The sequence below is a fragment of the Nerophis ophidion genome, linkage group LG12 (genome assembly GCF_033978795.1).
Source record: "Nerophis ophidion isolate RoL-2023_Sa linkage group LG12, RoL_Noph_v1.0, whole genome shotgun sequence".
NCBI classification, from domain to species: domain Eukaryota; kingdom Metazoa; phylum Chordata; class Actinopteri; order Syngnathiformes; family Syngnathidae; genus Nerophis; species Nerophis ophidion.
The window spans coordinates 33,627,441-33,651,939 of NC_084622.1; the positions used below are offsets into that span (position 1 = coordinate 33,627,441).

The 24,499-nt window shown below is 40.7% G+C and overlaps 1 protein-coding gene across 8 annotated transcripts in view; it reads right to left on the minus strand.

Moving 5' to 3' along the window:
• Positions 1–24,437, minus strand: part of cbfb (core-binding factor subunit beta) — a 47,905-nt gene extending 23,468 nt beyond the window's left edge. For 2 of the 8 annotated variants that reach the window (XM_061917430.1, XM_061917432.1), the window contains exons 1-3: positions 24,043–24,436; positions 22,920–23,006; positions 18,194–18,310 (exon numbers count right to left, since the gene is read on the minus strand). In XM_061917430.1, coding sequence (XP_061773414.1) covers positions 18,194–18,310; positions 22,920–23,006; positions 24,043–24,120 — 282 coding nt within the window. In that variant the 5' untranslated portion in view covers positions 24,121–24,436. Of the gene's footprint in view, positions 1–18,193; positions 18,311–22,919; positions 23,007–24,042 lie in introns of all 8 variants that reach the window. The other 6 variants (XM_061917431.1, XM_061917425.1, XM_061917426.1 and 3 more) reach the window with 4 other exon arrangements.
• Positions 24,438–24,499: the final 62 nt, after the last annotated feature.

The following is a 24,499-nucleotide window of genomic DNA, read 5'->3' on the forward strand; positions in this document are numbered from 1 at the left end:
TGTGCCCATATCACCAAACGGAGGCAGGTGTGTCAAATAGCGACCCACATTGGCTGAGACGAGGCAGGGAAGTACAGAGGAAGTGGAAAAACCGTGAGGAAGTAGAGTTGACACACTTTTAGAGAATGACTGCAAAAAAGCAACCATAGGGCCAAAGAAAAATGCAAGTTTCAGAACTTGGATAAAGAAGGTAAAAAATGTAACAATTAAAAAAATAACTAGTAACAAAGTATGAGTTCGGCTCCCCTTCTCCTTTTCTGCTCGTCATCTTTGCCAACAAGTCTTAATCAACGTTGAAATACCTGTATAATGGAAACACAATTTACCCCTCCAATAAAGCTATTATCATATATCTGATTTATGACACCAAAGGATTTACAAAGTTTGCAGATAGGCGCCAGTGCCCCCCGCGACCCCAAAAGGGAATAAGCGGTAGGAAATGGATGGATGGATGGATGCTAGTAAATAGATACGATCAAAATAGAATCAATCTCAGAGATTCGTGAGCCATTTTGAGTTACTGAGCAAGCCAGTCACGTGATCAGTGACGTAGAGTTAGGAACTACCAGTCCTTTCTCCATCAACAGTGCTAATCAAGCACTCTTTGTGAGCCAACAACGATAAGTGTGGGGAAAATCACGATCAAAAACCTTATATTTTTGAGCCTGAACGCAAGGGGGATGAGCAGTAAGTTTTAGAAGCCGAGTGCTAAATGGATGTAGCTATATTGAAACACTATAGCACCAGCAGCATTGCTAGGTGCTAAAGATACAAACTAACCATAATAAAACAAACCCTTACTGTAGTATTTACACTCTTGCTGGGACGCTGACTGAAGGGACGATCACATAATGGCGTTTAGAGAATCAATAGCCGTCCTCACGAAGGCTTAAAAAATAGTTGCCGCAACTAGCGTCTTTTTCACCATCTCCGGGGATATCAAAGTCCACCAGCCTCCCAGTCCATGACCACATTTGTCTACTACCAAGTGGGAGATGCATGAATTATAATCTCGAAATACATTTTACCAAGTTTGAGCTTGGCTGATTGCCATTCAGGGTTAAATCATTTTTGTTTCGTATTTCAACGTGCTGCATAGCTTTCCCTATGATTTCTGTGACGGCCTGCTTTTTATGCACTTCCCTACTTAAGATTTTTTGTTGTGTTTTCCCTCATAAAAAGTTTTTTACCTGCACTTCGCCTGCTGTTTCTGCTTTCTGCCGTCCAGACCAACAACATCCAAGTAAACAGTATCATACATATTCAATCTCCGATAATAAAAAAAATACGCAAAAAACACAGTGTATTCTAAATGATTATATTTGCATCTCCTCCTCTCAGTATTGTGGGCATTCTAATAATCAGCCTATATTGTGCATTTACAAGGAGAAAGAGCCGCTAAAACAGGTGTTCTTAACCTCTTTGTCCTTGGGGCCCAACTTTTCCAATACAGAGGGGACTGGGCGCAATCAAATAGTAGCACTGAATTAGTAATCTTACTCTTAATTTAATCGTATTCAATAGATATATACGAAACCATATGTTAATCACAAAGATTATTATCCATGTAATCCATAAACCTTAGGTTTAAGTCAGGCTAATTCTAAAAATAAATACCAACCAAATAAACTGCATAAATAGAGGCTCATAAATAACATTTATGTTGTGCTAAAAAAAATTCAAATTTAACAAATTTCTTAACTAGACTGTCAATAAATTTTAAGTGCAAATGAAAATACAGCGTCACCACTTTAGTCATAATTTTTGCGCCCAAGAACCTTCTCTATGACTTTATCTCAAGACTTCTTCTGTTTGTTTGAGATTGTCATGGTCCTGGGTTCGATTCCCAGGATTGGAATCTTTCTGTATGGAGTTTGCATGTTCTCCCCGTGACTTTGTGGGTTCTCTGTAGGTACTCAGGCTTCCTCCCATCTCCAAAAACATGCACATGCACCGGTGATTGGCAACACAAAATTGTCCTTAGTGTGTGAATGTGACTGTGAATGTGGTAGGTCTATCTGTGTTGGCAACTTGTTCAGGGTGTACCTGCCTTCCGCCCAAGAGCAGCCCCCAGCAACCTCGAAAGGGAAAAGCGGTATAAACATATGGATGGATAGATGTTATTACTGGTGATAAAGTGTATTACAACTGAGTATACAGCTGAGAAACAGATACTTTTGCTCCCCAAGAATGAGTCCTATGGTTAAGAAACACTGCGCTAAATGGATTCCATTTTGCTCATTTGAGAGACCCAATCCTCTGCGTAAAACCTTACATCAGCTCTGTGTGCGCTATCAAGTTTGCACTTTCTTTTCACACACAGAATAATGAAAATAATATTAACTGTACAGATAATCTTCTATTCCTGGTAAGTGTTAGGCGAACAGGTCCAAAGTTACAAATGTTGTTTTCCAGCCCTACCACACAAAAAAAAACCTCCAAATAAACTAGAATTATTCATCTTACTAAGACTTTTTGGACGATTCTGTGCATCCGATTTAATGCAACTTGGAAGGAACAGTCTCTTTTCTGTTCCAGCATAACTGTGCCTCCAGTGTACAAAGTAAAATCCATGAAGGGATAACTCATGCTTGGGTGGGTTTATTGTCTGTGAATCTGAAAGTCCTGAACACAAGTACTCAACCCTATCAAACATCTTTGGAGTGAACTAGAACACAGATTGTGAAACAGGACTTCTTGTCCAACATTAAAAAAGTCACTTCTGACCTTAGAAACTGTCTTCTTCAATACCAAGGTCCGGCTCGCTATGCTGTATGACGGAATATTGGTATTATGTGATCGGTAAAAATGTTAATACTTTTTCTTTGGTAATTGAAGATTAAACTGAATCCTCTAAGCTGACTACTTGGGCTAGCCCCTCTGTCATCTTCTCTTAGAAAGTCCAAAAAAATACTTGGTAGCACTTACAAAACCCAAAACCAGTAAAGTTGGCACGTTGTGTAACTTAATGTTCAAACTGAGAAATTAATTTTTTTTGCAAATATTAGCTAATTCAGAATTTGATGCTGCAACACTTTTCTAAAAAGCTGGCACACCTGGCAAAAAAGACTGAGAAAGTTGAGGAATACTCATCAAACACTTATTTGGAACATCCCACAGGTGAACAGGCTAATTGGGAACAGGTGGGTGCTATGATTGGGTATAAAAGCAGCTTTCATGAAATGCTCATTCATTCACAAACAAGGATGGGGTGAGGGTCACCCCTTTGTGAACAAATGTGTGAGCAAATTGTCAAACAGTTTAAGAACAACATTTCTCAACAAGCTATTGCAAGGAGTCTAGGGATTTGACCCTCTAAGGTCCGTAATATCATCAAAAGGTTCAGATAATCTGGAGAAATCACTGTACATAAGGGTCAAGCCTGTGACCTTCGATCCCTCAAAAACCGACATCAGTGTGAAAAGGATATCACCACATGGGCTCAGGAACACATCAGAAAACCACTGCCAGTAACTACAGTTCATTGTTACATCTGTAAGTGCAAGTTAAAACTATTATGCAAAGCGAAAACCATCTATCAGCAATACCCAGAAACTCTGCTGGGTTTGCTGGGCCCGAGCTCATCGAAGATGGACTGATGCAAAGTGGAAAAGTGTTCTGTGGTCTGACGAGTCCACATTTCAAATTGTTTTTAGAAAACTGTGGATGTTGTGGCCTTCGGAACAAAGAGGAAAAGAACCATCGAGACTGTTATAGGCGCACAGTTCAAAAGCCATCATCTGTGATTGTATGGGGGTGTATTAGTGCTCAAGGCATGGCTAACTTATACATCTGTGAAGTCACCATTATGTCGAAAGGTACATACAGGTTTTGGAGCAACATATATTGCCATCCAAGCAACGTCTTTTTCATGGACGCCCCTGCTTATCTCAGTAAGACAATTCCGAGCCACATTCTGCACGTATTACAACAGCGTGGCTTTGCAGTAAAAGAGTGCATATGGAAACAACTCAACAAACAAATGTTTAAAAAATTATATTCATCATAAATGGTGAAACATTTTGAAAATCTTCCTATAAAATTGTGATGTCTGTCTAACTGACAGGAGATCAGTTATTGAGGTTATTTCTCTTAATTGTTTATATTATTAGACAACATTAAATACTTTATTAGCTACTGTCCAGTCACAGCAGCAGTCTTTTCGGCGACGTTCACACTGCAGGGTCAGATGTCCAATTAAATTTTTTTTGTCAAATCCGATCTTTTCAGTGGCCGTTCACATTACAAAAAAACTATTTCTACACGAATGCAATCTGACCCGCATGTGGACATGATGTCATGACTTTGCACGCACTGCAGTGTTTATAGAAGTAAACATGGCTTTCACTTGAGTCGGCTCGTTATTGACAAAATTGTGGCAATTTCAAGGATTTTGTGCCATCAAACTTAACATTTTCTGAACCGAATTATAATGCGTAAAAGATTAAGAAGGAAGAGGACAATTATTTTGGCCCTTGCAGTTTTAGGGGATATTTTGCTTCGATGTTTGCTTGAAGAGCACATCGAGGACACATTGCATGTATATCCGATTTATATAAACATACGAAAGAGATCTGGGACAGATATGAAAAATTCGGAATGGTACTGCTCACACAGACATGAAACATTTCAATACAGGTCGCATATGGGCAAACAAATCGGAATTGGCCTGCAGCGTGAACAATGGTTTTGGGAGCATTATTGTGTAACACATATGTGGAGGAATGTGTTTCCACAGTTTTTGATTCAATCTCATGCCAACCATTCAGTCAGCAACGCCCATGAGCTCTGAAAAATCAATGAGCATCTTTGTTTTCCTCTAAAAATTCCATGTTTTGCGTAGGTTTTCTACTTTGTGTTGTGAGAGTCTGACTTATAGCTAAAGTTGTGCTGCAGCAATGCTATGAGGAAGTCTTGCGGCAACTGATCAGCAGTCAGAATGACACACAACACATGGTCTTTCTTTTTTTCTTTCTTTCTTTCCAATGACAGATTCAAGTATTTGTAACATTAATCATCCCCTATTCGAACACGCACTGCAACGCTCTCACAGCCAGCGACATGAACTTGATACCGACATAGTACTGATGGCACCATGTCATTTCAAATGTTTGCATGATAAATCAGAGTGTTCAATAAGCAAACATTATAAAATACTGTGCATGGAAAGTATTGTATTTTACAAAACAAAATCACCCATTTAGTTTCAAAGGTCCGCATTCTCTTTTTACCAAAGTCAAAAGAGCAATAATAGCCAAAGACTAAAGAAGCCCACTTTTCAATCTGGTCTATTATATTCTTTCCTCCTAACAGCTAGTGTCCTATGCAGTGGATGATTTTGTTTTACATAACATTTTCTCCCCTATTTTGTCTTTCTAAAAACAATTTTCATATGTTTTCCATTGAAAAATAATTGTACAATGCTTTCACTAGTAGTTTTTATTACCACTGTGAGTCTGTCCACACTCTGTGTGCACAATTGTTCGGCTTTCACAGACATGCAAATCCCATGCAAATGTGCAGGAGAACTCATTAAAGTTAGGACGTGAAGTAAAAGCTGGTATGTAAATGCAGTATATGCTCCTTAGAACCAGTGTCTTTTTGGTCTATTTCTTTTGTCAGAGTTACAAACCCTGTTTCCATATGAGTTGGGAAATTGTGTTTGATGTAAATATACACGGAATACAATGATTTGCAAATCATTTTCAACCCATATTCAGTTGAATATGCTACAAAGACAACATATTTGATGTTCAAACTGATAAACATTTGTTTGTTGTTGCAAATAATCATTAACTTTAGAATTTGATGCCAACAATACGTGACAAAGAAGTTGGGAAAGGTGGCAAAAAATACTGATAAAGTTTAGGAATGCCCATCAAACACTTATATGGAACATCCCACAGGTGTGCAGGCTAATTGGGAACAGTTGGATGCCATGATTGGGTATAAAAGCAGCTTCCATGAAATGCTAAGTAATTCACAAACAAGGATGGGGTGAGGGTCACCACTTTGTAAGCAAATTGTCGAACAGTTTTAAAACAACATTTCTCAACAAGCTATTACAAGGAATTTAGGGATTTTACCATCTACGGTCCGTAAAATCATCAAAAAGTTCAGAGAATCTGGAGAAATCACTGCACGTAAGCGATGATATTACGGACTTTTGATCTCTCAGGCGGTACTGCATCGAAAACCGACGTCAGTGTGTAAAGGATATCACCACGTGGGCTCAGGAACACTTCATAAAACCACTGTCAGTAACTACAATTGGTCGCTACATCTGTAAGTGAAAGTTAAAACTCTACTATGTAAAGCCAAACCCATTTATCAAAAATAGCCTGAAACGCCGGCGGCTTGGCTGTGCCTGAGCTCACCTAAGATGAACTGATGCAAAGTGGAAAGGTGTTCTGTGGTCTGACGAGTCCAGATTTCAAATTATATTGGAAACTGTGGAAGTGGTGTCCTCCGGAACAAAGAGGACAACAACCATTCGGATTGTTATAGGCACAAAGTTCAAAAGCCAGGATCTGTGATGGTATGGGCGTGCATTAGTGCCCGAGGCATGGGTAATTTACACATCTGTGAAGGCACCATTAATGCTGATTGGTCCATACAGGTTTTGGAACAACATATGTTGTCATCCAAAGCAACGTTATCATGGACGCCCCTGCTTATTTCAGCAAGACAAGTGTTACAACATCGTCGCTTCGTAAAAAAAGAGTGCGGGTACTTTCCTGGCCCGCCTGCAGTCCAGACCTGTCTCCCATCGAAAATGTGTGGCGCATTATGAAGCGTAAAATACGACAGCGGAGACCCCGGACTGTTGGACGACTGAAGCTCTACATAAAACAAAAATGACAAAGAATTCCACTTTCAAAGCTTCAACAATTAGTTTCCTCAGTTCCCAAACGTTTATTGAGTGCTGTTAAAAGAAAAGGTGATGTAACACAGTGGTGAACATGCCCTTTCCCAACTACTTTGGCACGTGTTGCAGTCATGAAATTCTAAGTTAATTATTATTTGCAAAAAAAATAAAGTTTATGAGTTTGAACATCAAATATCTTGTCTTTGTCGTGCATTCAATTGAATATGGGTTGAAAAGGATTTGCAATTCATTGTATTCTGTTTCTATTTACATCTGGCACAATTTCCCAACTCATATGGAAATGGGGTTTGTAGATATGTCAAGGTATAGAAACACTTAATTGCACTTAATCACATTTTGTCCATCATTAACTTAAATAAATAAATGATAAATGTGTTGTACTTGTATAGCGCTTTTCTACCTTCAAGGTACTCAAAGCGCTTTGACACCCATCCCATCCATCCATTTTCTACCGCTTATTCCCTTTCGGGCTTCCGCCCGATTGTAGCTGAGATAGGCGCCAGCGCCCCCCTCTTTGACACTACTTCCACATTTACCCATTCACACACAAATTCACACACTGATGGAGGGAGCTGCCATGCAAGGCGCTAACCAGCACCCATCAGGAGCAAGGGTGAAGTGTCTTGCTCAAGGACACAACAACGGACGTGACGATGTTGGTACTAGGTGGGGATTGAACCAGGGACCCTCGGGTTGCGCACGGCTACTCTCCCACGGCGCCACGCCGTCCTTATCACAATACATTCCTTAGAATGTATTGTGATTAATATCAAACAGACATATTTCATCTTTAATAAAACATGTACACCCAACATGGGACAGGACAATTGGTTTGATTTATGTATGTTTATTTATTAAATATGATTGTTTTTTAACATATGAACACAAAATGCAAACAAAAACATGAAAACCATGACGCAACAACTTTTCCACATGAAGTCTAATCCAGTCCTTTAGTGCTCTCTCTTACTCTCACAATGAAACACGTATATTTTAAATGATATATTTTATAAAATTGTCTCCCTTATATCTCACACTGTCTCATCACTTGTTTGCCAGTCTGGGCAGGGATGTAGCTGCACATGCGTCACTTGCGTGCTTGTGTTTGGAAGCGTGCCGACTGGGGACGCAATAAACATCATGTACAAAAGTCAGTCATGTTTTGATTTATTGCGGGGACAGAAAATCAAACCCAAATAAGCAAACATATGTTCAAAAGCAAGCCCAAAAATCGCAACCCGCCAGTGACGAACTTTAACACTTCAGAAATTATCAAAACAAATTGTGTTGTTAATGGAAACTTCTGTTAATTTGTTATTATTACGTTCATTTTGACAACCCTTGTCGCTATATAGTTGTTAAAGAGCAATCACATGACAATCATTTCATGACTTGGCTACACTGCGAACATGCAGGTGTACACATGTCTATGTTTGTCAAAAATGACCCAACAGTTTCCCACCCTCCAAAGCTTTATTAACACCTAATGTTGGTGTATCGATACAGGGTCCAGATAACAATATTATGTATCGAATATTAACAGTGCTCTACAGGATAGTAAATATATACTGTTGTAGAAACTATACAATGATTACAATAAGTTATATTCACGTTTTACCTTTAAAATATTTTATAAAAAAACACGGTTGATTTGAGGGGTATTCACATTTGTGAGACACTGTGTATATTGTCTCATGTCCAAATTAATTTATTCTGCATCAATTTTGAGGTCAAAAAGGACCATAGACTCTTGTGTGTGTGTCCGTGCGTGTGCATGTGTGTATGTGTGTCAGCACGCCTCAGTCACTTACGAGAAGAGAAGGACTCGTCTAAAGGAATGCAGCTGACACACTCATGCTAGATCTCACACCAGATGGACCTCTCACTGCACATTGTGTCACTGTCAGTTGTTTGTGAATATCACTGTCAAAATAACACACCACATCACTGCCTCTGCTAGTAGCGCAATACAGTCCAACACAGTCAAACAAGGAGGATGTGGACATTTTGTGTGCTGCAGTGCATTGTGGGAATGGGTGTGGTCATTGATCTGAAGCGGATGTGTTTAGCGGTACCCTTGTGTTTGCTCAAAGAGAGGCACTGACTGCAGCAGTAGCATAGGGAAGCAATTAGTGGGGAGACTTTGATGATATCACTGATTGACTAAAATACACACATTTCTTATATGACACTATAGTCAATTATTATAACGGATATATACAGTATATATATATATATATGTATGCATCATTTAGTGATCAATAATGCAACATACATACAACATTAAACATTATCATTAACGTCTGTACCTAATTAAAAGATCCACATCGATCATTCTGACACACAGTACCTCAATGCTAACAAGATGAAATTCAACGACTGTCATTGGCATTGACAGCAGGGTTGCTCCTTTGCATCTCAACAGTTGTTTTTCTCACTACGATAGGGCGGAACACTCCTTGCCCAGGCAGGCCCTCCTGGTGTTGGAGTATAAATATTTGGGATTTTGGAACCAGCGGCTAGACTAGATCTGGCCGATCTGAGTCTATGAGCAAGAACTGATGAAACCAACTCGGATGAGAGGCCAAATGTCTTCTACGACAAACCCAACAGTCCAAACAAAACCTGAATGAATGAGACCAGTTAAAAGATATGTGACCAGGAATTGAGAATGCATTATCTAAAATTAACAGGTAAACTCTAATAGGATGGGCCTGCTGGAAAAGAATATCTAAAGCACAATCATTTTTGTCTCATATATTACTTCAAAACATATCTGAAATTTGTTAAAAACAATATTAATACAAGTAAAAATTGTACAAAATTAAGGTACTTTGTCGTTAAAGTCTTCTCTTTGGGGACACTTCAACTTCCGCGTTAAATAGGTAAATTAAGAAAGTACTCAGGATGTAACGATAAACAGTATAATGATAAGTCGAGGTTAAATTTCCCACAGTTTGTACTGTATTAACATTTTAAATCCAAATGATTGTAAAACCGTGATTGATAACACTGATAAACTCACAGACCCACGACACTGCTCATTTACCGGAGAAGCAAGCTAGCGCTAATTAACTTAAGTGCTAACATGAAAACAAGACACATTAACGTCTTTCTCCATTAAAAAACGACATTCCCCACTCTAAATGTGTATGAACACATTACTGTCTGAGCAACTAGGATAATATGATTTTTTTTTGTGCACAAAAAAAACTACAGGCAGTGCTCTTTTAGAAATTTGCATGACGGCACAACAACTAGACATGACGCACCCAACACACGTTTCTTTCTTTATCATTAAAAACAGAAAAACTTTTACAAATTAAAAAAGAAAAAGATAAACAACTCTAAACATTAAAATACAAGTAATATGGTTCTTCAGTAGCCAAAACAATATTATTATATAACATATTTACTCTGTTAAGAAAGTATATTGTGTGGGTATTTATTTATTGTATTTAACTTTTTTTTTTCTTTTTTTTTTATAAAAAATGGTTTTGAGTATGTATGAGAGCTTTTTAAACAAAACCGTAATTAAGATAACGGTGATCATTTTGGTGACAATCAATGTGGTATGAAATATCAATATCGTCACATCCTGAGTATGTACAGCAAAACAAAAGCAATGTGTTTCATTTGTTTAATAAACTTTTGGAAATTAAATTTTTAATTATTTTTATTTTTTTATTTAAACAACAAAAGATTATCAGGACTATCTATCAATCAATCATCCATCCATCCATCCATCCATCCATCCATCTTCTTCCGCTTAGCCGTGGTTGGGTCACGGAGTCAGCAACCTAAGCAAGGAAGCCCATACTTCCCTCTCCCCAGCCAATTCGTCTAGCTCTTCCCAGAGGATCCCGAGGCGTTCCCAGGCCAGCCGGGAGACATAGTCTTCCCAACGTGTCCTGAGTCTTTCCCATGGCCTCCTACCGGTTGGACGTGCCCTAAACACCTCCCTAAGGAGGCGTTCGGGTGGCATCCTGACCAGAGGCCCGAACCACCTCATCTGGCTCCTCTCGATGTGGAGGAGCAGCGGCTTTACTTTGAGTTTCTCCCGGCCGCTTGTACCCGTGATCTTATCATTTCGGTCATGACCCAAAGCTCATGACCATAAGTGAGGATGGGAACGTAGATCGACCGGTAAATAGAGAGCTAAATAGACGGTGTACCACAACGGATCGGTACACCGTACGCATTACTGAAGACGCCGCACAGATCCGCCTGTCGATCTCACGATCCACTCTTCCCTCACTCGTGAACAAGACTCCTAGGTACTTGAACTCCTCCACTTGGGCAAGGTCTCCTCCCCATCCAGAGATGGTATTCCACCCTTTTCTGGGCGAGAACCATGGACTCGGACTTGGAGGTGCTGATTCTCATTCCGGTCGCTTCACACTCGGCTGTGAACCGATCCAGTGAGAGCTGAAGATCCCAGCCAGATGAAGCCATCAGGACCACATCTTCTGCAAAAAGCAGAGACCTAATCCCGCGGCCACCAACCCCCCTCAACGTCTTGACTGCGCCTAGGAATTCTGTCCATTAAAGTTATGAACAGAATCGGTGACAAAAGACAGCCTTGGCGGAGTCCAACCCTCACTGGAAATGTGTCCGACTTACTGCCGGCAATGCGGACCAAGCTCTGACACTGATCGTACAGGGAGCGGACCGCCACAATAAGACAGTCCGATACCACATACTCTCTGAGCACTCTCCACAGGACTTCCCGAGGGACACGGTCGAATGCCTTCTCCAAGTCCACAAAGCACAAGTAGACTGGTTGGGCAAACTCCCATGCACGCTAAAGAACCCTGCCGAGAGAATAGAGCTGGTCCACAGTTCCACGACCAGGATGAAAACCACACTGTTCCTCTTGAATCCGAGGTTCGACTATCCGACGTAGCCTCCTCTCCAGTACACCTGAATAAACCTTACCGGGAAGGCTGAGGAGTGTGATCCCACGATAGTTGGAACACACCCTCCGGTCCCCCTTCTTAAAGAGAGGAACCACCACCCCGGTCTGCCAATCCAGAGGTACCGCCCTCGATGTCCACGCGATGCTGCAGAGTCTTGTCAACCAAGACAGCCCCACACCATCCAGTACCTTAAGGAACTCCGGGCGGATCTCATCCACCCCTGGGGCCTTGCCACTGAGGAGCTTTTTAACTACCTCAGCAACCTCAGCCCCAGAAATAGGAGAATCCACCATAGAGTCCCCAGGCACTACTTCCTCGTAGGAAGACGTGTTGGTGGGATTGAGGAGGTCTTCGAAGTATTCCTTCCACCTATCCACAACATCCGCAGTTGAGGTCAGCAGAACACCATCCGCACCATACACGGTGTTGATAGTGCACTGCTTCCCCTTCCTGAGGTTGTCCAGAATCGCTTCGAAGCTGTCCGGAAGTCGTTTTCCATGGCTTCCCCAAACTTCTCCCATGTCTGAGTTTTTGCCTCTGCGACCGCTAAAGCTGCACACCGCTTGGCCCGTCGTTACCCGTCCACTGCCTCCGGAGTCCTATGTGCCAAAAGAACTCGATAGGACTACTTCTTCAGCTTGACGGCATTCCTCACTGCTGGTGTCCACCAACGGGTTCTGGGATTACCGCCACAATAGGCACCAACAACCTTGCGGCCACAGCTCCAATAAGCCGCCTCGACAATAGAGGTGCGGAACATGGTCCACTCGGACTCAATGTCCTGCACCTCCCTCGTGACATGTTCAAAGTTCTTCCGGAGGTGGAAATTGAAACTCTATCTGACAGGAGACTCTGCCAGACGTTCCCAGCAGACCCTCACAATGCGCTTGGGCCTGCCAGGTCTGTCCGGCATCCTCCCCCACCATCGCAGCCAACTCACCACCAGGTGGTGATTGGTAGAAACCGCCGCCCCTCTCTTCAAAACATGAGGCCGCAAATCCAATGAGACAACTACAAAGTCGATTATGGAACTGCGGCCTAGGGTGTCCTGGTGCCAAGTGCACATATGGACACCCTTATGTTTGAACATGGTGTTTGTTATGGACAATATGTGACGAGCACCAAAGTCCAATAACAAAACACTACTTGGGTTTAGATCCTTGTGGCCATTCTTCCCAATCACGCCTCTCCAGGTTTCACTGTCGTTGCCAACATGAGCGTTGAAGTCCCCCAGTAGGACAAGGGAATCACTCGGGGGAGCACTTTCCAGTACTCCCTCGAGTGTATCCAAAAAGAGTGGGTACTCTGAACTTCTGTTTGGTGCGTAAGCACAAACAACAGTCAGGACCCGTCCCCACACCCGAAGGCGGAGGGAAGCTACCCTCTCGTCCACTGGGTTGAACTCCAACGTGCAGGCTTTGAGCCAGGGGGACACAAAAATTGCCACCCCAGCCAGTCGCCTCTCACTGCCGGCAACGCCAGAGTGGAAGAGAGTCTAGTCCTTTTCGAGACAACTGGTTCCAGAACCCTTGCTGTGCGTCAAGGTGAGTCCGACTATATCCAGCCAGAACTTCTCTACTTTGCGACCTATCTCAGGCTCCTTCCCCCCAGTGAGGTGACATTCCACGTCCCAAGAGCTAGCTTATGTAGCCGTGGATTGGACCGCCAAGTTCCCTGCCTTGGGCTTCCGAGCAGCTCACAATGCACCCGACTTCTATGGCCCCTCCTATGAGTGTTGAGCCCATTGGAGGGATGACCCACGTTGCCTCTTCGGGCTGTGCCCGGCCGGGCCCAATGGGAACAGGCCCGGCCACCAGGCGCTCGCCATCGTGCCCAAACTCCGGGCCTGGTTCCAGAGGGGGGCCCCGGTGACCCGCGTCCGGGCAAGGGAAATCTAAGTCCATTTTGTTGTGTATCCATAGAAGTCTTCGAGCTGCTCTTTGTCTGATCCCTCACCTAGGACCTGTTTGTCCTTGGATAGCCGCCGGGCATGTGATATGCGCCTGCCTTGAATAACAGCCAGGTAAAACTCGCTCCCCAAATTAATAAGCGCATGCTTACCTTTACGGCTGAGTCAAATCTATAACGTCACGTGTGACCCTTCCCCTGCCGTAATTTCAAAACGGCGGAAGAGTTTTTTTTCCTCCTACTGTGTGTAAACCAGAGGTCTTGTTCCACAGCCACACAGATCACACCAATGTTTGCGATACAAAACAACTTCAACACTCCCACCAACATGCGCCACACTCCGCGAACCCACATTAAACGATGACAAACACACTTCTGGAGAACATACGCCCTGCAAAACACCACAAACACAACACAACACCCACCCACAATGCAATGCATCCACGACTCCTGGCTACACCGTCCATACACCCCCCGTCATCCCTCTTCCTTCGCTTACTGTATATTCAAGAGCTCTGGTTTGCTGTTGGCATATCCTATGGCGGCGCTATTCAACTGGCGGCTCGGGGAACAAATCCGGGTCGGGAATGACACAATACGAGCTCTGAAGTTCAGTTCAAAAGTTGAGACACACATTTTTGCAGCCAATTCCTAAAAACGCTTGAGTGCTCCTGTTGTACAGAGGAACTTAGACCACTGAAAACAAATTGGCAGATCCTTGATTTGACATTTAACTTTGGTAACAAACATAGAACACTGTGGTCCCAAATTGTGATTCACATAACTGAGGCGTTCCTCAAAGCACCCCTTTAAGTCCTTTCTTTTTTGGTAGTTACTTTTTTTCATAATGTGATTTATATAACTAATGTTGTTGCTGTAGCTTGTTTACTTCAGAAGCGTCAGTGGGCTTTTGTTCAACGTTTTTAGTTATACTAGTGTTGTTCCTCAAGGTTCAATTTTAGGTTCTATCTTTTTCATCATTTGGGTGATGGGCGGAAGGGCTCGGTTGGTAGAGCGGCCATGCTATCAACTTGAAGGTTCGATCACTGCTTCCTCCATCCGAGTCACTGTCTTGTGTCCTTGGGCAAAACACTTTACCCACCTGCTCCCAGTGCCACCCACACTGGTTTAAATGTAACCTAAAGATGTAGATATTGGGTTTCACTATGTAAAGCGCTTTCAGTCTCTAGAGAAAAGCGCTATATACATATAATTCACTTCACTTCAGAACTTTGCTTATGCTGAACAGCTGTGAAACTGCTTCACGTTGGTGAATCCTGACCTCATTAAAACTTCATACATCTGTGAGCACCGTTGAGGTAACAAAGAAGAGGGTATCATGTTACTCACAAAAACACACACACAAACTCACACACAAATACATACCTATTCCTAAAATACAATGCTTGCAGTCACCTTCCCTCTCTTGTTCGCTCTCTCACACGCACTCACCATTACACACCGCAGCCAGCATCAACGCAACACTTAGTTCCAAACCATCAGTGCACTCCTGTTAAATAATTGAGATTAGTCCGTCAGCTCTGGGGCATGCAGGTCCATCGATTCCACAGAATGCATTTTTAATGAGCTGCCAGCCAGCATGCATTTCAGCTGGCCAGTGCCCGTGGAGGACCCCCTGACACACACACACACGCACACACATACACTGAGTTTAGGCGGGGTGCCAAGGGAGACAATTAACAATCACAGCGGTTGTACAGTGTGGAAGTTCTGCAACATCATCTGGGCTCTTAAAGTTTTTTAAATTTGACTCTGGTCTCTACTGAATACTATCTCTCTCATGTACACGCACTCAGCAGTGATTCCACAACTTTGACTCAAAATAATTGAAGTCACAACATTTCAGAGTGGATTTTCCTTTCAAAGCCATAGCAGGTGATTAGTAACCAGCACACACTGAGACTGAGTCAAACAAAGTAAAAAAAAAAAAATTTCTACGCTGGTCCAACTTTCATTTTGACACAAAAATCAATTTGTACTCAGTGATGGATGGATGGATGTGTGTGTGTGTGGACATGCCTTTGCAGGATGAAGCATACGTTATTTATAAATATAATCACATATATAATGATATTTATTAAATTACTATTTTTAAAACAGTGCCCAAACAGGTACTTAAAACATAGAAAACAAACATTTTGTTTGCAAACAATGCCTTTATAAAATCTGAATTTGTATAGAAATATTAGGGTGTTTTTTTAAGTAAAGTTAATTCATACATGTGAGTAATAACCTGTGATTAATCATGATTAATCCACACATCAATAATGGATGAAACAAAATATGTTCTGGATCAAAACCACTCCATATTCTCTACTGCTCGCTAGTGTTACCATATCTGAGGGTTTGTCCAGAAATATGGGGAAACAACTACAAATGTGCACTTCATTCATTAACGGTGTCACAAAAAAGATCAATTAGAATAATACATAATGTTGGAAAAAGAATATACAAATACTTTATTTATTGAATCAGAAATATTGAAATTCAACGACTTGAATTAAGAATTAAGTACAAAGCAAACTATAACCTGCTACCCAAGAATATACAACAGTTCTTCTCAATAAAAGAGGATAAATATAATCTTAGAGGAGAATCTTATTTAAAACGTTTGTATACATGTACAACACTTAAGACCTTTAGCATTTCAATATGTGGAATTAAATTATGGAATGGATTAAGCAAAGAAATCAAACAATGCACCAATGTGATTCAGTTTAAGAGACATTAAATTACAAGTGTTTGAAAAATGTAAAAAGAAGAAGAATTGTCATAAATATCTAGAACCATTTTAAAAAAATACATACAATAATTTATATATTTAACATTTGTTTACTTATGGTACATTTATTTTTTTATTATTTATTCATTCACTGTTTACACATAGGCGCCAGCGCCCCCCGCGACCCCGAAAGGGAATAAGCGGTAGAAAATGGATGGATGGATGTTCTGTTACTAACAGAGAACAAAGAAATAGGATAAGACTGCTCAGTGGCCTTGTGGTTAGAGTGTCCGCCCTGAAATCGGTAGATTGTGAGTTCAAACCCCGGCCGAGTCATTCCAAAGACTATAAAAATGGGACCCATTACCTCCCTGCTTGGCCCTCAGAATCAATGGTTGGAATTGGGGGTTAAATCACCAAAATGATTCCCGAGCGCGGCCACCGCTGCTGCTCACTGCTCCCCTCACCTCCCAGGGGGTAGAACGAGGGGATGGGTCAAACGCAGAGAGTAATTTCACTAAAGCTAGTGTGTGTGTGACTATCAGTGGTACTTTAATTTTTTTCTTTTTTATGAAAGGGGGTAAGATTAAACAAGCTCTGCTTCTTCCTACTCCTTTTTGTATATATTATATATCTGATGCTTTACATTGTAATTGTATTGTATGCGTGCTCGAAATACACTAACTGAGCAAATTTAATAGTGTGATTAATGTGATTACCAAATTATAATCATTTGACAACATTTTTAACATAATTGTGTCACATACACGTTGAATATAATGGTCATTAGATAATTGAATAATATAAATAAAATGTTAACAAATTCAACAATACGAAATAAAATCCTCAACAAATTATCGCAGCAAAACCAGCTGTAATACAGAATTGTCACTGTTGTGAATATTTCGCTCGCTGTGACTGTTTGGTGCCAAATGAGGATGTGTTTGTTTGCAGCAAAATGTGGTTATGGTTAGGATGTTACTTTATTTCGAACATGCACACAATAAGAATGCGATCTATCACATGCTTCCAGTTTCTCATTAGAGCATGTTCGAAAAGGGAGTATCTGTGTGTGTTGTTGGACATGAGGACTGCTGTTGGTGTGCTTTCCAGATGTTACTTGCACACCTTTAAGCACTTGTCACAGGTGGTTGAGACTGCATTAATACTACTTTTTTTCTGTAACCATCCCTGATCTCAACTGATTGAGTGTTAAGTGCAGCAGCGCTAAGCAATGAGCTAAAAGCCAGGTATACGGATTCAACTGGTAATGGCGGTGTGCAGCGCGGCTTCTGGAAGCAAGGTGTACACATGTACGCTATCTGGCATCACTTACATTAACCCTTCTATACCTCACTCTCATCTGGATCAGGACACAAATGTAACAGTGGTCACCCTGCACAGCTCGGTATGTGTGTTTGCTTCATAAGTCTCCAACAATGCTGTATAACTAAAGTAGTAATTGGGAAAGTTGCCAAAGTCTCTTACTGCTCTGGAAAGAAGTTAGTCCACCGCTACACTGTAATCAATTGTGTTTACTTATGTTATGTCCAATCTAATGTGCATTAAATATTAAACAAAATAATTGTATGCAAAAATTAGTTTTTGCCTTCTCTGCTGACAGTCAGCTTAGACCTTCCATGCATGTGACAAACTAGTGAGGGCGTGTGTGTGTGTGTGTGTGTGTGTGTGTGTGTGTGTGTGTGTGTGTGTGTGTGTGTGTGTAAACCCTACCTTTCCTGTCTCTCTCTCAAAGTCAACATACTCCCTGGTAGGAACCTGCCTCTGATCTCCATGCAGGTTGGCTGGAAAGAACTGGAGGGAGAGGTTGGTGCCTGTGGCTACAAAGGCCTGTGGAGGGCAAACAAACCATTTTATTTAGTACAGAGAAATTGTACTTTATTATTATCTAAATACACGGTATAAACAGGTGATACAGAAACTGCTTCCATATGAACGATAACTTTAATAATGCAATCAATATAAGCACTATGGGGGCAGTTAATTATAATGACAGTGTGTTTGACTGTGCACAAGTTTAGCTATTTAGGGAGAGTGGAGCTAAAGGCAAATTAGAATCTCTTGGAAGCAATATAAATACTATGAAGTATTGGAAATGGTTCAATTTAAAATATGTATGGAATGGAACAAATCATTTTAGACTGCAAAAATGCTGTAAAGCGGAGATATTCAATTGAATTGTTTAGGTGACCACATTTCCAGAAAGCTAAGAACACGGGGTCCGGACTTCCCCCTTCACTATTATATTTATTATGTATATTCCAAAGAACCTGCATCCTCTACAGAAGACATTTGATTTTTATATATTTTTTTTGTTTGAGTTGCAGAAGCATTTTGCTGTTTTAAGGATTTTCTGCCAAAATGTGAGTCTCACAAGTTGTTGAACTGAACTATCTGGCCACCAGTTGAATAGCCCAAATGAGGAAAAAAAAGAGAAGAATTAAAGGGGTGCCCCGGTTTTGTAAAATCACCAGTTTGGACCCCAGCGATGTATGTTTGCAGGCAAGGTTAAAATACAAATGCAAGGATCTGCCAATGTGTTTACAGTGGTCCACGTTACTCCGTACAACAGGAACACTCTTGAGTTTATAGCAAATTTCTGTAAAAATGTTTGTCCCCCAAGCTTTGAACTGAACCTGACAAACTTTCTGGCAACATTCCCGGGCTGGATTTGGCTCTTGGGTCGCATATTGACAAGCCTTATTGTAAAGTATATATTACAGATTTCTACAAAGAGTTATTGTTCTGTCTAAAGTTTTCGTTCACTTAGGCATCTACTTTCCTTTTACTTTTTTAATACAGTGACATAAACGCTTTTTCTAAGGGCCTAATCTCCATCAAAAAGGCGTCGCAGTATGGATGGGGAACACACTTATCATTCTTTATTGTAAACAAACTGAACATAAATGAAACATAAAATTGCTCGTATCTCGACAAGAAATTAATTGTATACTGACAGAACATAAAGTGCAAAATGTCCATTTTTATGCAAGTTGGTTCGTACGCATGTCTGTCGTCTCAGTCAGTGTCTGGGACAGATCAATACTAAGGGCATTTAGGCTTCATTTTAGCTGGATGTGTATGAATTATGTACTGTCGTATTTGAGAGCAGGAGGGAAGAGAAAGTCTGCAGGAAAGAGAAGAGACAAAGTGACTGCAACTCATGTAAACAGAGAAAATATAAGTGCCTTGAACGAACGCACGCACACAGGCACACGCACGCACGCACGCACGCACGCACGCACGCACGCACGCACGCACGCACGCACGCACGCACGCACGCACGCACGCACGCACGCACGCACACACACACACACACACACACACACACACACACACACACACACACACACACACACACACACACACACACACACACACACACACACACACACACACACACACACACACACACACACACACACACTCTAAGAACACCCAAGTCATAATTTCTGCCCTACTTGAAGTATTGGATTACGACCATCTGACAGTAATTTGGTGTCTACTACGGTCAGAGAGAAAAGGAGGCAAAGCTATGTGCGATCAAAGAAAGGGAGGGAAACAGATCGAGACAAAGGAGGAGGAGAGAAGGAGAGAAAGAGCGGTTAGAAGAAGGAACACTCATGGAAAGATGAGAAGTAGAAATTGAAAGAACAAGGGCGATAGCAGGAAGAGGGAATAAATAGAAGTTCAACGAAAAGAGAGAAAGATTTTTTTTTTTAAGAAATGGAAAGACCAAAGAGCAGCACTGCAAGAAAATCAATAGTTGTTTAAACAGCGACTCATCACTAATGAGCTTAGCCTAGGGTAATTTAGTTTGAATTATTGACCCATTTATCACATTAAACCTAAACATTTTAAACTTATGGTCAGATTCATCAACCCGACCCTCATCCGCACATGAAATATACATTTTATATACAATAAAGCTATTTTATTAATTTGAAATACATTAGGACATGTAATTCTACTAATTTGATTGTTCACATGGACATCTAATATTAATGACCACTTTTTTTCTTTTGAATATTGTGGTTTCGACATCCGCCATAGGCAGTACATGGAACGTAAATTCATGATATTGTATGTATTGGAAAAACATGCAACATATTGCATTGAACTAAAACTTAAAAAAATGCAAATATAAAGACAATAATAACAAAATATAAATTAAATAAATCTTCCAACGATTATTTTTAATCAGATTATTCACATTTTTGAATTTAGATTAACCATGATTAATGGAGTAACATAATTTAAATTGATTTAAAAAAAACAACCAAATGTTGTAAATAATTTTGAATTTTTTACCATTTACTTGAATGCTTGTAATTTGACTCAAAACTCAGATGGGGGGTGGAGGGGTAATTTGAAGTGAAATTTGCCAGTGAGCACACTTGCAGAGTCTCCCCACTCATCTTTGCCCCGATGTATTGACCTGATCACTGTCCGTATAATAACCCACGCCGCGTTTCAGGTGACTATCAGCAGTTAAGAGGCACATGTCAGGCCAAAATAAATTGCGTGACTAATCAGCGTTGATACATGATTAATGCGATAATTTATGTTAACTAGTTAAATTTGACAGCCCTATTACAATAAATTTTAACTGAAACTGCAATAATATTACCAACATATTCATAAAATAATGTCTTGGAGCAAATAAAACAAAATCCACTAGAAAAGCATTTGGAGAGCGCAGATTTATGCCAGGTTCTATTGAGTAAAGAATCTTTAATCCAGACCGTAATTTAGATCACCCCCAAATTCGAATCAATAGTTCCTTATCCCCTTTCTGATATTTCATAAAAATGTAATCAAATTTCTGTCAGAGTAGTAAAGATTATTGTTCACACTTTTAATCATGACACACAAGTCAGGCCTTGAAAAATCCAGTTAGGTCCCATCCTCAATATTTTGTAGTGTTGACAGTTTCTGTACATGTTTTAAGTTTTAAAGGGGACCAATTATGCAAAACTTAGCCCAGAAAATTTGCATAAATCCAAAACATTTTAAATCAAACCATAGAAGCATGGCAAATATATTTATAAAACAATCTTGCCTTCCTTCGTACTTCCTCCAAACTAGCCATCCTGAATTAGTCCCATTTGTGACGTTTCCCCAAGTGTGACGTCAGTGAATATCTTCATATACGGTACAGATTTCCTCAAACAGCTTTGCCCGAGACTGCATTATAGTCCGGCGCTTTAGTCAATAAGTTTCCTTATTTTTGATGCGGGGCAGAATCGCTCGTACATGCACATGCATCCTCCGCTCTTGCCATTTTCAATACAAAGTAGCAAATAGATTAAGCGAAATCTGTCATTAGACTCCATATGGAAGTGCTAAAAACTACAACATGGCTGACGGAGAGAAGATGCTGTCGATGTGCAGGCACATAAACAAGACAGCCCACAAAACGGTGCATCCTGAAGAGACGACCAGAAAGTGGCTTGAAAAGGCATGGTCCGTAAAACAAACTGTGCAAAAGCTTGACCAAAGAACCACCATTAAATGTTTTGTAGACCACAAAGAAGTCACAATATTCCCCCTTTAAAGCAGTGGTTTGAATTATATTTTTAAAAATGTTTAAACATGTATGTTTTGTTGTTTGAAAACAACCACAATAAAATGTTTCTTACGTTGTGTCAAAATACATTTCTATAAAGCAGTATTCACGTGTAAACACCGCAAAAACTGTCATACCATCTGCTCATCGTTTAATAGTGATGACACCTTGTATCCCAATGCATAGTTTACATTTTTTTGTGAATATAAGATGAAGATCTGCCACGTTTTTTCTTTTTAGCTTGGGATGGTTTGAACAGACTCAGCACCATACGTCTGAAGACACAACATAATAATGATAGAGCATGAATGTGACATAATGTGTCATAAAGTTCTAAACATAAAAAAAGCAGCCAGGGAAAAGAGGCTGAGCTTTGAGAGTATGCTTTGTTGACAGACACAGCAAGAGTATATGGTGAACTCCCAAAGAAAAAACTGGAAAGCTGCCGTTTATCAGCTACTAAAAAAAATTAAAACACACAATTACATTTGAGATGACCTTGGTTTGGAGAATGAGTCAAATATATTTTAAGCTTTGCAAAAACTTGAAGACTTTTTTTTTCTTTCCCACGTTTGCTATATATCCAACATGGATGTGGCAATAATGACTTTATCAATCATGCCCAACATTCAAGTGTGTTGTAACCATCTTGTAACCGTACTGGGCAGCAGGAAAAAACGCTGATGTGTTCAAACCTGATGACCTTGCATGACTGGCAGCACGTCTACTTCCTGGTGACAAAACACTCAGAACAGACAGTGTCTATCCATCAACTGTACATCGCAAATATTATCTTTTTTCAAACCACATATACAAGTGCATTCCATTAATCTAAAGAATATTATACAGTATATTTACTTTAGTACTTACTATTTCTGACCGTCCATCCCTACAGGCGTTCTGGAAGCGGGCTTGCCTTTCCTCGTGCGGTCGGTCCCTGAAGCCGGTGTATTTAATCTGCAACAAAACACAGGAGCCTTGAGGAGCTCAGCTAAAACAACACTGATATACTGTAAGCATTTGGATCGAACCAAATGGTGATTGTACTGATACTACGGGTAGCATCAATAAGCGATCAATCGAGGCCTGACAACATTTAGATTTCGGCTTATTTCCATACCTATCTGTGTTTTCCGTTGGGTTGTCCGTATAGTTACAGTCTTTACAAACTTAGGGACTAAGTCAATGAACAGATGATTGCTTTGGGGCTAAAGGCCAAAGGATTTTAAATAGAACCAACAGTAGTTTTTGCATTTATTAACCTATTTTGCACTACTGACTTTATTTTGGTCAAGCAATTATACATAACAAGAGGAAATAAGGCAATAGTCAGACCTTATGACATATTTTTTCTTTTTGTTAAATTGTTCACAAAAAAGTTGTATTTTGTTTGCTTAGAATCTTTGTTTTATTCCAATATATTCATCAGTGTGTGAATGTGAGTGTGAATGTTGTCTGTCTATCTGTGGTGGCCCTGCGATGAGGTGGGAGCGACTTGTCCAGGGTGTATCCCGCCTTTCGCCCGATTGTAGCTGAGATAGGCGCCAGCGCCCCCCGCGACCCCAAAAGGGAATAAGCGGTAGAAAATGGATGGATGGATTTTTCAACTAAAAGGTGTTGATATCGACAATACTATACATGCATTTATGTGGTATCGAATCGCTACGAAAATCGCAGTATTGCCCACACCAAGTCTGCAGGAAGCTTTTTCGCTCGTCAACGCAACACTAAGCTTTCATTTCAAAGTCCGTCACAGACATTTTCCTATTTAAATTGCTTTTGTTTTATGAATTCACACATTAAGAATACTTTTGATATGACAAAGGTAGTGTCAGATTAGATTAATTTAAGCATACAGTATTTTTTTTTTACAAACTGGAGTCAACTTTAAAATAATTTGATGTAAGTTACGTGTTGAGAATAATTAACGTTTTATGCTGTCAGCTGTGTGTGTGTGTGTGTGTGTGTGTTTATTTCCGCCGTGCACGCTCACCTCACACTCCCTGCTCAACTTGCGGAAAAACTCCTCATTCTCAAACTTGCTCCTCTGGTCCGGAACTACCCTCGGCATCTTTTCCCACAGTGGATTCGTCACTTTGATTCGGCCTTTTTTCCCACCCTCAACTCAAAATCGCCCCGCCGGTCGAACTTGGGCTGCGTTCCTTCGAGTCTCTCAGTTTATCTTTCTCCCACTTCCTGGGTTCTTTTCTTCCCCCTGTGGAGAAATGTGTACACTGCTGGTCCGCGTTATGATGGCCGTTGCTCCTTCGACTTCTTCCTTTGCTTCCAAGTGTGTTTTAATATAAATGACCCACGGAGAGATAGGAAAAACTCAATTCTCAGTTTCTCTCTCTCTCTCTCCCTCCCTCCCTCTCTCTCTCTACCTGCAACTTTCAAGTGTTCCTCCCCCTGTGTCAACAAATACTGCTGACACGCACCAAATATCGTGT